The sequence below is a fragment of the Crotalus tigris genome, unplaced genomic scaffold (genome assembly GCF_016545835.1).
Source record: "Crotalus tigris isolate CLP2741 ecotype Arizona unplaced genomic scaffold, ASM1654583v1 scf7180000019078.1875890, whole genome shotgun sequence".
NCBI lineage: Eukaryota > Metazoa > Chordata > Lepidosauria > Squamata > Viperidae > Crotalus > Crotalus tigris.
Genome location: NW_024097364.1, coordinates 1436591 through 1452921, shown reverse-complemented (window position 1 = coordinate 1452921; position 16331 = coordinate 1436591). Strand labels below are relative to the sequence as shown.

The window sequence follows — 16331 nt, the reverse complement described above, 5'->3', positions numbered from 1 at the left end:
TGTCTGAGACAGTACATCTCTTTACTTTTCTATTACAAATATTATATGTGATTAAAATACTTACAAGATTACATATGAATATATATACTGATTTATTTGAGCCATTCAGTTTGCCCTTTCCTGTTCAGCCCAACAGAAAAGTTCTGTATTCAGTAATTCTAAGGATTTTGATAAAAGGTGAGGAATCATTCTGCTGTACTTTCAATTAAACTGTGGCTGAATCCATTTTCCACCAATTGCTGCCCTAGTCTTTTGAAGTAGTAGGATAGGTTAATGGATGCTTGACTGTGGCTTTAATAGTTTCTCAAGCAATTCAGCCTTGCTTTTAGTTTAACACCCTCTATCTATAATCATGGTTCCCATAAATACTGCTCATGGTCACCTAGGCTTTAGTCGTTTCCCATTTAGATTACTGCAATGTGCCCTATATCAGGCTGCCCTTGAAAACTATCTGGAAGTTTTGGATGCCTCATGGTCTATCCAAGTTACACCACTACTGTGTAAGCTGCTGTGACTCCCTGTTGTTTTCCCGGTAAAAATCAAGCTTCTGGTTGTCACCTTTTTTAAAGCACTGCAGGGCCAGATTATTTGCAAGGTTGCCTCCCCTGAGGCTATTTGTCCATCTTACTAGGTTAGATAGGATGGGTGTATTCCAGGTCCCTTTCTTTCAATGTTGTTATCTATGGGACCTCAGAGACATACCTTCTCAATGGCTGCCCCAACCCTTTGGAATAGTCAAGGGATCCCTATCCTGTTAGCCTTCTGGAAGGCTGTGAAGATTAATATTTTCCCCCAGGCACTGGGCTAGAGAGAGGGTTGAGAGTTTGTTCTGGCATCTGTGGAAAAAGGTGATCCCAGAGCACCGAGGAACTACCAGAGGAGTGGAAAAGAGCTGATATGGTTCCAATCTTCACAAAAGGAAAAAATGGATCTGGGAAACTATAGACACGTATCATCTTTGTGGCTTTCCTCTGAACTCTTTCTAGGGCCTCAGCATCTTTTTTTTTTAATTGTGGTGATAAGAACTGGACACATTGTGTGCCTTCTCCCAAAGATATTTGTGCTGATCTCTTGAACTAGTGGTCGTACTGGCAAAAATCTTTAAGTGCTGGATGAAATTGCTACCATTCCTGTGCTATTGTTACAATTAGCAGATCATATTGTAAGAAGACAGATGAGTATATACTGTTGCAGTAAGTCAATCCAACACCAGATTCAATAATTTGGTCTAGTGCAGGAGACTTCAAACTTGTCCCTTTTATGACTTGTGGACTTCAACTCCCAGAATTCCTCAGCCAGGCATGCTGGCTGAGGAATTCTGGGAGTTGAAGTCCACAAGTTATAAAAGGGCCAAGTTTGAAGACCTCTGGGCTAGTGGTTAAGGCACCAGGCTAGAAACCAGGAGACTCTGATTCTGCCTTAGGCATGAAAGTCAACTGAGTGGCTTTGGGCCAGACAGTCTCTTAGCCAACAATGTTAGGTCAGTCCATTCCTCTTGTACCAATGACCAACCAACACTCAATTGATCTGAGGGGGAAAGTGGACCCTCCACTTGTGGGAAAGCACTTAGAAGAAAGCACACACACATACACACAAACACACATACACACACAATCCAGAATAAGATGATTTGTCCCTAGCTGTTTACTAGTAACACGGAAACAGGAATACTGATAAGTAAATGATTACCAATTGGTACATTTTAAGAGGAAATTAATAGTTGGTTCCTTCTTAGTATGGTTTTAACCATCCTGATCATCATGATACTCAGCTATATTCAGGTATTGCTGCAGTTACAAAGCTCTGTAAATAAATCAAAGTGTGTATTTAGAGTTACAATCAAAGCAATTAAATACATCAGGGAAAAGGTGGTGAAGAGGAACAGTTTGAGAAGGCTGCAGTGACAGGGTGAATCACTCAATATGTTCAAGCAGAGGTGGACAGCCATCTGTCAAGGATGCTTAATCTGAATTCCTGTAGTGAGCAGGGGTTGGATTCAATGATCGAAATGGTGCCTTCCAAGTCTATATTTTATGACTGCTGTGATTTCATGAATATTTTAACAGACACCTAAATCCTGCTCAAACCAAGATTGTACTTTCCATGTTAGTAACAGTAATGGGATAAGATGGCTGTGACCTAGTAGGTGCAGGCAGATTGTTTTTTCATTTGTGACTTCAGACCGATGGTACATGATGTCTCAAGCCTCTTGGTCATGCTTCTCTGTCAAGTTTGATGAAATAATAAAATAGGGCAGGCATATACAAAAGGAGGCAGAGCTCCCGCACATTTAACAATTGAATCAAATGAGAAATTTCAGCAGATGTATTTTGCAAAAGAAGTACTATCTGCTAAAATGCCTATTCCTACATAATAATTAAAGTGGCAGGAATCCTATCCTCTTTTTCGACTTGCCACCAAGGTAGTTGCTTCTGTTTTTGGTCTGAGCAAGAACTTACCTTTGATGCTGTTAGTGATACTCTGATTTATGCCTAGAGCTTATATACTGTTTTACTGCAACAAGCTAGCTGCATAAATAGGCTTGCTACATCACTGGTATCTTGTTTTTATTTTTATTGGGAATTTAAGTGTACATTTCTGTGTGTGCCTTTTAAGTAAAATTTCATGAAATGTATTTATTTGTTTTGGAAGCACAAGAATGTGGCTGACTATGAAAGGCTGTAGAGAGTCCGTTTGCAATTTCTCAGCAGGCACAGAGGTCCCTTTTCAAGCTGGCACATGCATTGCTATGCACAGGAAGCAACTGAGACACTGCAAACAAAATGCAGAACATCCTGTACTGGATATTTGGCAATAGCTGTGTCGTGTTCATTGTACTGTATCCTTTTTTCAGGGAGCCAAGCTTTGGATAATCCCTTCTGTATGTTTACTTTATAGTGCAATGAGGACCAAAGTGAGACAGGATGCCAGTGTGTTTAATAGTTGCTTAGAAGAGGGAATTTCAGCAGGTGCAGTTTCTCTCATGCTTGTATGACAGACACCTGCTAAAATTCCTGTCCCACTTACTGTTTTATGGCTGAAATGCTTCAGGTTAAGTAAAGACGTTTTCTCATGTCTTGTATTTATGTGTCAAAAGTTTGAATATGATAATATATCTTGGCGTTCTTTATAAGCAATGTTGTAGAGTCTTGGACAATGTGATTATGGTCTCTGTACACATGTACTTTTCCCTTGTTTTTCACCCAAATGTTCTCCCTCTATACTGTTGAAAGTATTGAGCTGAGGGTCATGTTTTATTTAAATTAATCAATCAAACTGATTTTTAAAATGCTGTCCTTTATTTAATACATCCTTAGGGTAGCTACCTAGGTTTCAGTGCCAGATTATGGCATTCTTTGGATCTTCAGTGGAGAATCAGGGAGCAACAATAAAGATGGAGCCCTTATAGGTTCCATGTCTTTTGCCACTAATAAGTAATTAAATTGACACTTCACTTGTCCCTATATATGTTTTTATCCCTTTTTCCATGCAACTTTCTATCCTGGATTCTTTATCCTTCTTTTAAAGGACATGAGCACTGATTATCAGGCAACTGAATGTATTACAGTTAGTAGATTTTCTCGATACCTGCTTCTTTTTAATTGTTTTTTTAAAATAGGTCTGACTTTGTTTTCTTACTAATAATTAATGGTGCTAAATATATTTTTTTAGTAATGGAAAATAAGCTGTCTTTTAAAGTTGCCACTATATAGGCCAGTGATGGCGAACCTTTTAGAGACCAAGTGCCCAAACTGCAACCCAAAATCCACTTATTTATTGCAAAGTGCCAGAGCTGCATCAGGATTATGGTGCCCCCGGGGGGGGGGACGTGGCCCACTAAGTGAGCGTGGCTGCAGTGGTCATGACAGACTGGGTGAACGTGGCCGGAGCCAGGGCAGTGGGGGCCAGTCCCTTGCCATCTCTGGGGCATCCCCGGGGGGCCAACACTGCTTGCTCACATTTCCTTCCCTGTCGCTTCCAAACTCCATGTGCTTGCTACTCTGGTGAACTCTGGTGGGGCAATAGCGGACGTGCCCACAAAGAGGGCTCTGAGTGCCACCTCTGGCACGCATGCCACAGGTTTGCCACCACTGATATAGGCTTTGGGGACAACTCATCCAGGTTCTCCAAATGTTGCCACCAAACTGTTATTTTAATGTAATGGAAGAATTTTTTTAAGATACGGGGGTTAATTTTAACTTATTTAACTCAGGTAATAAAATTCAGTTCCCAGCTTCATTCTCTCTCACCTCCATCTTTGTCTTGGCTCTGTCTTCTGTTTGATTGTAATTCCTGACATGCCATTCAAAGATGTAGGAAAGATTTATGTTTTTTAAACAATAATGTTGTATGATTGTTTCATAATGTTACTGACTTTCAAAAATAATATGAGATTTTTCTTTATACCATTACATCTTGTGTTTCCCTCCCAATATTATGTATACACCCAGAAACATACAAACATTTTTTAAAGAATTAAAAAGCATTTCAGACAATTTTTCTGCAGCTTATAAAAATGCAGTGAATCAGTTGAACTATATGTTTACTATAATAAATAACAAGTCCAAAATATTAATATTTTATTATGAAATATTTCTTTTCTGCCTTCTCAGCGGCTTAATGTTGTACAAAGTAAGCAAAGGATAATTCTGAGGTTTAGAAGATTTAATTACATACTGATTCGAATTTGGTGAGATAATACCCAAGAAAATGAACAAACCTGACAAATATATTTAGCTAAATGGGCTGATATTCACATAGCTATAATTGCCAAAGAGTCTGCCAGCATAAAAAAAAACTATTTAAGATTGGGAATTGGCTTGTTAGTTCTCTAATCCTAGAAAACACTATAAATTCCAAATATAATATCTTCTAGAAATTGCAGAAAGCACAAAATGAATCTTACAATTACAGAATAGAAGATCAAGTTCAATTAATACAGCACATCAGCTTTGTTTATCAATTTGTCAATTTTTCTACACATTTGGTAGATTGTGTATTACAATTTTTATAAACTGGACTATTTAAAATTCTCTAGATGATTTATCCTGTTATTTAAAAAAACTGAGCAGCAGTGCTGTTGTTTAGTCAGTTAGTTGCTTCCAACTCTTTTTCATATGTTGGCAACAGTTCACCAGGACTTTCCATCGTTAACTATTTCTTTGAGCGTTTTTAAGTTTATTTGGGTAATGAAAGATTATATCTAACCGTTTTGTTTTCTGTTGGCTTCTGATTGCCTTTGATTTTTCCAGTTATCAAGGTTTATCCAGTTATCAAAGACTCTTATTTCTGCCTTATGTGAACAATATATTTACATTTTAGCTTCATAATTAGTGCTTCCAATGTACAGTCTTGTTTAACTTCAACCAGTATTGAATTATCTGTTCTTCTTTCAGTTCAAACTAGTCTCAACAATCAAAGACATTGATTTTTCTCCAGTCAACTTTTCTGAGGGTCCAGCTTTCATTGCATATATTAAGACTGGGAAGATCATTGCCTTGACAATATAGTACACAACTTTGTTGTCAGTATAATTTCTCTAGCATTAGGTAAAATATTGTTTGTTAGATTTCATCCAAGTAGCTAATGTCCCTGTGACTTCTTTTTAGTCTATAAAGATAAAGTCTGGAATCCGGTATTTCTCATGACATTGGCTGCATAGAAATTAAATAGATAGGGTAACAGAATACAGCTTTGCTATGCACCTTTTCCAATTGTGAACAAATTAGTTGTTCCATAGTCCATTCTTTTTGTTACTTCCTGATGATCATACAAATTCTTCAATATGTGCATCAGGTGGGCTAAATGTTTATGGAGGTTCTCAATCTTCCAGATCATGGTTGTCCAAAAATGTTTTTCAAAAGGCAACTGGACTTTCTTTTTTCTTTAAAACATTTTGCTTCTCATCCAAGAAGCTTCTTCAATTTATATTCTTGTTAGCACTCTGAAGGTCGGTCATTAGCCACTTGGGGTTATCTGTACCCTCAGAGTAACCTGAATAAGTGTGCAAATGGGTGTGTAACCTTGGAACTGCTGAAAAGTCTGTGTTGTAGACAAGAGATATTGTATCCTTCTCCCCCCTCAATTGAGAGGGGGCTGTTCAATCGTAATGACCTCTTTTGACCTCTCTTTCAAACCAGCAGTCCTCCCTGTCCTGAATGTAGACTTTGCTATCTTCAAAAGAGTGACCTTTGTCTTTGTCCAGCAAATGGACTGCTGAAACTTTTCCTGATGGGTTTGTTCTCCTTTGTTGTGCCATTCATTTGTGAAGTATTGTTTTGTTTCTTCATGGTGGGCTAATTCAGGTGAGCTGATTCATGAAAATTTGTAGGGGTAGCCCTCGACATATGCCTGTGATGAAGCCTGCCTTTTATGGTTTCATGTCATGATGGACATTAAACAAGATGGCCTTGCTTACTGCCCTCTGCTTTCCCTGATGTGACTGCTAAATGAACATTGTTAAGCAGAGCATGGGGAGCGTCAGGTGGGAGAGGCCTTGTGAGGCTAAGCATAGGCCCAGTTTGCCTGTCCAGGCCTCCCAAGTCCTCCCCCATACCCTGAGACATCCTATACTCTACTTCCTGGTCCTTAGTTCCTGCAGACCTTTCCCCCCCAAACCCCTGCAGGCCTTTGCCCCCCATCACCATGTCTCTGCAAGTCTTCTCCCCCCTCCACTGGTTCCCACAGGCTTTTTCCCCTCCTTGGATTCCTGCAGGCTTCCTGTCTGCTTTAAACCACACCAGTCCCCACTATTCCTTCTCACTTGCGTTTTGAAGAGCTCTGGAGCGTTCTTCTTCTCTGGAATGAGTCGCTTTGTCACTCGGCCACCTGGAGCAATTCTGGAAGCAACTGCCATCATAATTTTATTATGATAGTATCTGCCTGGTAATGTCCAAGTTTAGATTTGTCATGTAGATTGTTTGAAAAAGATATTTTCTGTAAAAAAAATTAGCTATTCTGCAGAACTCTTATCAGTCAGTCACTTGCTTTATTCTGCATTTTAAAGCAAAATATTCCCATTATTCTAGACACTGTTTTCATTTCATTCTTAGGATTTTACTTGCCTGTAATGAGTATGATCTCTTTCTTGGATGGGAAAGTAGAGGTCTGTCAACAAGGATTTCATGTCAGCATATTCAATATCTGCTTCCTCTGCATCTGTGGTAGAGCACAGACTTGAATCACTAATACTGATTGGCATGGCTTTGACATCCTCTCATTTTTTTTGTTTGTATCCAAGTACTGACTTTAGAAGTTTTTTGTTAATGATTATGACCATTTCAATTCTTGTATGATTTTCTTCCCCAAAATGTGCCATTCCAGTATCAGTTATGCTGAAAGTTCTCTATAGAACTCTTGTAGCAATTTTAATATTGTTAAAAATCCAGTGGCAAAAATTTCATTGACTGCACCAAACACAAAGGAGGCACTTGTTGTTTTTTTTCCTTTTCCTTTATTTGAGAATCTTTCCTAATGGCAACCTACTCGAAGCATGGCAGGAAGGAAGAAGAGAAGGGGATCATTACAGCAACCTGCAGAGGGAGCAGTTATGCTGGATTGGCTTTGCTTTTTATGAAACACAAAAAAATGAATTTATTATATATAATTATGATAGTTAGACAAGATATATTAGAGAAAAAATTGAGTTATGTTAGAACCTTAGAGTGTAAATTTATAATTTTATTTATAACAGCTGTGAAGAAAATTAGAAGCTCCTTCCTTCCTTCTTTCCTTCTAACTCTTTCTTTGATTTCCTTTTTCTTTTTATTTTACATTAGTTTCTATTCTAGTTTAACTGCTTTCTTAAAAGTTTTAATAAAATTAAAATAGACCATTATAGGGCAATATATATATATCTGCTTTTCTTCTAATTTTTTATTGTTATATGAAATATAAAATTGTAGGAAATCACTTATTAAAGTAATGGGATTTTTATTTTGTCATTTGGAGTTTCAAGATATAAGCAAAAAATAAATTGCATAAATATGATATATAGTAAACTGCTTAAGGCTTAAAGAAATGTTAAAAATTATTGTTTTTATTATTATGTTGAGTGTATCATTTTCTTTGGAAATAATAATGTCCAGAGACATAGTCAAATATTTAGGCATAAATAAAAACAGAGAAATAAGAAGCAACAATGAAATCTCATTGCCGAGGTGGTGCAGCAGTTAGAGTGTAGTACTGCAGGCCACTTTAGCTGACTGTGTTCAGCAGGTCAGCGGTTCAAATCTCACCGGCTCAAGGTTGACTCAGCCTTCCATCCTTCCGGGGTAGGTAAAATAAGGACCCAGATTGTTGGGGGCAATGTAAATATATATATACATTGCTTACTGGTGTACACCGCTTAGAGAGTGCTTGAACTTAAAAGCGGTATATAAGTCTCCTAAATAAATAAATAAATAAATAAATCCTGATTCGTTTAAAGACTTTCTCTGTGACCTTGAATAACTCAAGCTATAATTGTACCCTGATTTATCTGTGTGTATGGAGTGGAGAAATAATTTCAGGGGATCTTTTATTTGTAGCTTTTGGAGATGCTGTGATGATAACCTGTCACATTAACTGTTGAATGACAGAGGATGTGAAAGAAGGGGAACAATGTGATGAAGAAAATGTGGATGGGACAAAGGAAGTTATGAAACATGAAGGGGAAAAAAATAAAATTCATTCATGAAATAATGAGTCAATTAGGGAGACTGGAAGAGAATTGAATAGCAAAAGAAGAGAAAATAATAGAAGTAAAATGTACTTTGCTAGGTAGATTTATGCAAAAATGAAATACACAGCTGTAATAATCTGATTCTAAACAGAGGATAAACCTAATGATTCTTTGTGCAGCCTGACTAACTTTTACAAGCAAAATGAAGCAAAGCGAAACGTAGAAAGATATTAATTCAGATTAAAAAACAAGCGAAGGGAAGCTGCAATGTTCAGCTCTCTCCAGACAGAACAGAATCATATCTGCTAGTCAGCCATGGTAGCCTGTGAGCCCAGTAGCCTTGATAGCCTGTGAGAAGAAGTAAATAGTCTTCCTTTACTTCCCAGGGAATTCATTATCAATAGACTAATAATTGCAGGTATTTCTCTCAGGAGGGCATGGTTTGATTGGCACTGGCACTCACTAGTACTTCTATTGTTACCTAGTTGGGTAATGAAATGTCTGCAACACACATCAAACTTCAGGGAGTACAAAGAACTCCAAGTGATTAGTTTGTCTCAAGCAATTGAAAACATACAAATAGAAGAAGGAACAAGCACCGGAAAGTATAGAGTAGTTTCTTGCCATGATGATTTTTTGTAGCAGATTCAAATATTAGTTTTAACATCACACAAACACAGAACTGTACATTCTGGAATTTAAGAGTCAAAGAGCTCACTATTCTAAAATCTATGTTTAGAAGTAAAAATTTTGATAGGTGCATAATGATAGTTCAGTTCTATCTAATAGTTCAGTTCAAACTTTAATAATTTCATTATTTGTAGGCTAGGAATTCAGTTAACATTTGTAACATACTAATTTCTCACACAACTTTCCTTGGGTATATATATATATTTGTGGAGTGGATTTTCCCTTTTCAATTGAAAGCCCTGATAAAATTGCATATTGTTGTAGGTATTCGTATGCAATTTTGTCAGTTTTGTAAAGGACTTGAACTCCTCTTCTCTGTGATTTCATTGCATTATTTGAAAAATAACAAGAGCGTGTAGGGAGCAGCCCCTTATTTTTCCAGTGTGGCACAACTGTCTTCTAGAATTTCCTGGGTTCTTTTATTTTTTTATTTTTTTTAACCTTTTGAAATGGAAGAGAGAAAATTAGAATGGAATTGATCTCAGGAGAATGAGCCCCAGTGACTGTGTAATAAGATGGACCTGGGAGATGCAACCTCTGACAAGGAACTCTATAAAAAAACCGTTGTGATTGAATGAAATGGGCCACCGCTCAGAGTTTGTAATTCTGTTTATAAACATCATATTTTTCTTTCAGTATGGGGCAGCTTTGAATGTCTTACAGTTAAGGCTGACCTACTTTGCTCAAGGAACAATATTTACGGGCTGAAAAAGAAATAGTGGTCTCTCATTTATTTATTTATTTATTTATTTATTTATTTATTTATTTATTTATGAGACTTATATACCGCTTTAAGTGCAAGCACTCTCTAAGCCAGTGGTTTTCAACCTGTGGGTCGGGACCCCATTTGGGGTCAAACGACCATTTCACGGGGGTCACCAAACAACACAGTCCACCATTTTTTTCCCCTTTTCCTTAGCTGTGCTACTCCCTTTTATTCTATTGGCTTTTGAAAGCCAATAGAATAGACTCTCTTGAATAGAGTCTAATTCTATTGGCTTTCAAAAGGCTGTCTCTGCCCTGCTGAGCCCGCCAAAAGTCCCATTCTGCAAACGGTGCTGCACAGTTGAGTAGTCCTTGACTTACGACTGGTTGAGTAGTCCTCAACTTATGACCGGTTGGGGGTCACGGAATTTAAAAGGTTGAGAACCACTGCTCTAAGCGGTGTACACCAGTAAGCAATGTGTGTGTGTGTATATATATATATATATATATATATATATATATATATATATATATATATGTAGGTCTTTGGTTGTTCGGGTTTTCTCCCGCGTAAAATTGGAAGTGTCTTGGCGACGTTTTGATGAAGTCCCATTCGTCATCTTCAGGCTGGTGTTTTCAGCTTCGTGCTTCGTCGAAACGTCACCAAGACACTTCCAATTTTACGCGGGAGAAAACCCGAACAACCAAAGACCTACATACAAACACCCGCGAAAACCTCAGAAAACATATATATTTACATTGCCCCCAACAATCTGGGTCCTCATTTTACCTACCCCGGAAGGGTGGAAGGCTGAGTCAACCTTGAGCCAGTGAGATTTGAACCGCTGACCTACTGAACACCGTCAGCTAAAGTGGCCTGCAGTACTGCACTCTAACTGCTGCGCCACCTCGGCTCTCTCATCCATTGAGAGTGGTAGAATACTATAACATTATCTCCATATGCATGAACATGCCTGATGAATACACTTATGGATGAATATGTAAATGAGCTAAGTGTGTGGGGGGGGGAGACAAAAATGTGCATATATGATTCTACCTGGGAATGGGCAATGGATTATATATACTTTTACAGTTTTTTGCTTCTATATTAGAATTAGAATTTTTTATAGGCCAAGTGTGATTCGACACACAAGGAATTTGTCTCCAGTGCATAAGCTCTCAATGTACATACAAGCAACAAGTGAAAAATCATGATCATAATAATAAAATACAATAATCATAAATCATAGATACAACCAGTGGTGGGGTTCAGCTGGTTTGCACCACTTCGGCAGAACTGGTAGCTAATTTTTTGTTGCCCAGGCCCAGAATGGACTTCCAGAAGCGGCATCCACACAGAGAACCGGTTGTTCACAAAATTGAATCCCACTACTGGATACAACACTCAGTGATGGTCATAGGATACTAAATAAATGCAAACAACATAAATCATAATAGGATACTATTACTACAATCAACATAAATCATGAGATATAAACAACAAAGTTACAGTCATAAGAAGCTAAGGAAATAGGTAATAGGAAAGATGAGAAGGATAATAGTAATACAGCTACAGTTTGACATCCTAGGGCATAAGAGAGTGTTGTGGGAATTAGTTGTTTAGCAGAGTGATAGCATGGAGGAAAAACTGTTTTGTGTCTGGTTGTTTTGATGTGCAATGCCCTATAATGTTATCTTGAGGGAAGAAGTTGAAAGAAGTTTATGTCCAGGATGTGAGGGGTCTGTAGATATTTTCACAGTCCTCTTTCTGGCTCGTGCAGTATACAGGTCCTCAATGGAAGGCAGGCTGGTTGCAATTGTTTTTTTTTTCTGCAGTTCTAATTATTCTAATTATAGGCAAACAAGACAGTTATAGAGGTGCAGATGAAAGATTCAATAATTCCTTTGTAGAACTGCATCAGCAGCTCCTTGGGCAGTCTGAGTTTTCTGAGTTAGCGCAGGCAGAATTTTCTTTGTTATGCTTTTTTGTTGATGTTTTTGGTGTTAGGTGTCCATTTTAAGTCCTCAGATATTTATTGGAGACCCAGAAAAATGGGTCTCATATCTCTCATATGTCATAGAACTAATTTTCTGAGTTTGGTCAACAGTCTAAAACCTAAAATAATGAAGAGGATAATAATTGAAATTCATCAGTGCTGAGTATCCTAATAAACACCTTCAAAGCATAATAAAATAATATACAGTGCAATGTACAAACATAAAAGCAACCACTGGCTTACATCTTTTCTACCGATTATCTGTCACATTCCTTTCTATAGATGTACTGCTTTTATTTTTATTGCAAATGTAAATATTATCTTAGCTCTTCAGAGCACCTATTTGTTTCCCTGTAGCAGAGACAAGCAATATTCTGGCTTAAGTAGTCAAAAGGACAAGCTTTTTTTTCTGCATGAGGATGTAATCATGAACCTCTATGCATAAGCCTAGAATTTCCTGGGAGAAAGCCTAGAATTTCCTGGGTGATCTCTCTCCCCCCCCTCTCTCTCTCCCTCCCTCCCTCCCTCTCTCTCTCTCTCTCTCCCCCCCCCCTATGGTTAACACATCTACCTCTGAAAATTTCCAGTTGGAAATCTAGAAACTACAAGAAAAGGGTTTAGGTCCATATGTGATTACAATATGCTTATCCCAAACTGATGAGCCTGTTTGCACTGGGTGCAAATACGGAGAACTGCAGTCTTATAGCTAGAATATTTCAAGTTTAGTAGCGTTGCAACTTAGTACCAACATTTCAGACAGAGGCCTTTTGTAGCTATCTGGAATTTTGATCAGGTACAGCAAAACCTCTGTCCACCAAGATAAAGACAGGAGAAAGGTCAGGAATTAGATCATCAGGAACAGTTGTGGGAGAGTGCTTGGCGGTTGATAGTGCAATCCTTGAAAACTTGGAAATTCATAGCTTCCATGGAGATCACAGATTTGTCCACGCTGATCTCTGATTTGACACATTAAAGCAGCATATGCTGGACCTTGGTTTTGCCTCAGAGCAGATGTTAAAATCTCTGGATATGGAGAGCTTTATACTCTGACCTTTTCTGTGGTCAGGTTGTTTCTTGGATCAGCAAAAACTGATTCTATCCAAAATCTCTGCTGGAGAAAGGGGTCTATTTAGAATGATGTGCTCTATGTATCTCATGCATTTGGATGGATTCCAGTGGACACTAGGGGAGTTTTCTATAAAGCCACTGGGAGGGGAGGCTTACCTCTCTTATTTGTTTGTTTTCTAGGCAGCATCTATTCTCATTCTCCTCAGTCAACCCCATATTCCATTATAGGTTAGTTGCTGGTTAAAAGATGACTTGGGCTCTTGAAATAATTGTTCCTATGTAGCATCTATTTGCCAAACCCAGATGTTTTCCTTGGTTTACTGAGGCGGTCTGGAAGATGAAGTGTAAGAAGCAGTGCCTAGAGCACTAGTGGAGCAAGATGAAAAGTGAATCTGACTGAAGCCACGTACAAGCTCAAATATAATAAGGAAGACAAAGTTGTATGTTTCCTTTATTATTGCATCACCATACTGTTAGTTGGCTGCATCTTGTTTAGGGTGAACAATTTCTTTTGGAGAATAATGTACAGCAGGGGTCCCCAATCCTCAGGCTGTGGCCCACCTCCAGGACTTGAGCCATTCGGAACCGGGCCACGGAAGTGGCGGGTGAGTGCACATGCATCCCCAATATTGTGTACAGTGGGTGAGCACGCATGCTCCATTTGCATGAGTGGCGGGTACACATGCCTGCTACTCGTGCAAATGGAGCTCTGTGTGGGTGCATGTGCTTGCCAACTGCTCACACAGAACCATCCCCTCTCCTCTCCCCACTGGTCTGCAAAGCCCAAAAAATTGGAGAATTCCGATTGCAGTGGCCCAAATTCATCAGTGGTGATCACCAGAGCAACATTTTGTCGTATTAGCTGAGTCTCCTTTTGGCCTGTGACTTCCAATAAAATAGTGTTTTCTAGTATGATTCTAGACTTGTAGGGCTAGATATACGCTAGTGGGGTCAGAGCGGTGTGTAAGATGAGATCTGGGTGATATGCCTCATTTCAAATGGTAGTTCTTCCTGTGGCCTTAATGAGGCTGTAGTGTGACTCCTTCTCAGGGCAACCTTCTCCATTCCAGAGGCGACCTATCTGATACAAACATCTTGGAACAAATGGTTGATGGTCCCCTACTTCCATAAAATAAGGGGAGGTTCTGGGCTCAGTTTTTAAGTGGTGTTTTATTTTAAATTCTATATAGTCTTATATGGCTTGGTGCTGAAGTAATTACAGGAAACTTCCTTCGTTCCACCATGACTGTTACATATATCTTTGGCTAAACAACAGGTAGTCCACAAAGTAAAGGGGGACTGAAGCCAGGATGTGGCTTTTCTTGTTAATGACCCTGCTTTGAAACAGTTTTCCCATGGAAATTAGCTCTTACATAAACGATCTTTCAGAAGATTTTAATATAGAGAGCTTTGGCAGGCTCATAAGTGATTCCGGCAGGTTGCTGGCTTGTTGACTTCTTTGCTGTTGATTTTTTTTTTGACTGAATATATTATTATTGTAAATTTGTTTGTTTGTTTCTGCCTTGTGTTGACTCCTGATATCTGCCTGGATGCTTCTCTGCAGGGATTTTTTTCGCAAGATTTTACAAGTGGTTTGCCATTGCCTTCTTTCTGAGAATGACTGATCATCTAACTCATTTTGTGCCTATGATGGGCTGGAACTGATAGTGTCCCAGTTTCTTGCAGGATGCTACACCAAACTGGTTCTCTTAATATTTTGTACCATGGATATTTTAATTGTACTGTTCCGTTGCATGCCACTGAGCATCTAACACAGTTAACAGTGGGACAGAAATCTATTTATTTATTCCACTGGTATTCTATTTTTCATTCAAGTGGTAGAGCACTCTGCATTATGCTCCCTCTTCCTGTTTTTCCCTAGAACATCAATCCTGTAACATAGCATGGGTCAGTCGGATAGATAAATAAATAAACATTAAATAAATTCTGCTCCACAGGCATTGTATAACATTGTTGCTTCCCGTTTGCATTTTTTTTTCCACTTAGGAATGGAATTGTGGTTGAGCTGCATAAAATGATGTAATATTTCTCATCTTTCCTTGGCAGGTCATTATGGAAAGGATATTTATCGAAGTGGAGGTCCAGATTTCCATAATTTCATCTCTTCTGGGTTTGTCACATTAGGAAGAGGACACAACAAGGGTACAGTGGAAACTATTTTTTGTTGAATAGAAAATATATGCTTGAGAACAATCTCTCATTTGGAAGTTTTGTTATGTATGACATCAGATAACAGTATTAGTGTGGAAAATCATAGGCTTATGCCAGAACATAATGCTGCAAGTTCAATAAAATGTTAACAGTGGCCTTTTAAATCCTATGGAAGGAGACATGGAATGAGCATCTGGAGAAGGTTCCAGAATGGCAGAAAGACAGGTTGACTGATTTGCATGAATGGAAACCTCCTGTCTTGCTACCATTTGCCAAAGAAACAGAAAGATACATAAAGTTACTATGGGATAAAATGGTGATACCATTTCCAAAGTGGGATGCTATTACAAGAATACAGAGCATTTGACTTAAAACTGTATACATAAAAATATCTACCCCTTTGGTGTGCTTAAATTATACATAGAGAAAAACATCTGTATTATAATGTAATCTAATAAAAGCACTTCCTTTACCTACTGAAAAAAGTAGGAATTGCACAATAAGACAAAAGGCTCATAATTTCCATAGGTATGTTATGCAAATATATAAGTTTGCAAACAAGATACTTCCAAGCAATGCAGTTAAGCCTGGGACTGTCCTATACCTTCTTTGGATTTCAGTAGAAAGCAATTTGGTGATCAGTCTGGCTAAAGATCTTGGGAAAATCATTTTGTTGTGCCTAGTTTTATTCCCTCTTGGAATATGTTGCTTCTTGGTGCTCATACATGAATCTTGAGAACCTTCTGTGTTTTATTTGTTCTTTGTTTATTGTATGTTGGAATCTGGACTGCATAAACTTATCTGTAGAGTGAAAATGGATTTGTGGTCCTGCCACATAGTGGCTCACTGAACTGAATCACTTTTGCATCTCCTCTAGATTGTTCTCTCCAAAATTTGTGTGAGATTCTAAAAGAGATGCTCATTATAGACTGTGCCATAAAGTTACCAGTCATATTATTTACAATTTCTATTGAATTTGCATCAGCATATTCAGTATAACAAGAGTGCGTTGTATTTAAATATTTATCCTTCCCACA

General features: G+C 38.2%; 1 protein-coding gene across 2 annotated transcripts in view; it reads left to right on the top strand.

Annotated features, from left to right (window-relative positions):
• The window catches only part of SHISA6 (shisa family member 6), a 363728-nt gene that overhangs the window by 46317 nt on the left and 301080 nt on the right, over positions 1–16331 (top strand). For both annotated transcript variants that reach the window (XM_039359559.1, XM_039359558.1), the window contains exon 4: positions 15190–15285. In XM_039359559.1, coding sequence (XP_039215493.1) covers positions 15190–15285 — 96 coding nt within the window. The remainder of the gene's footprint in view (positions 1–15189; positions 15286–16331) is intronic.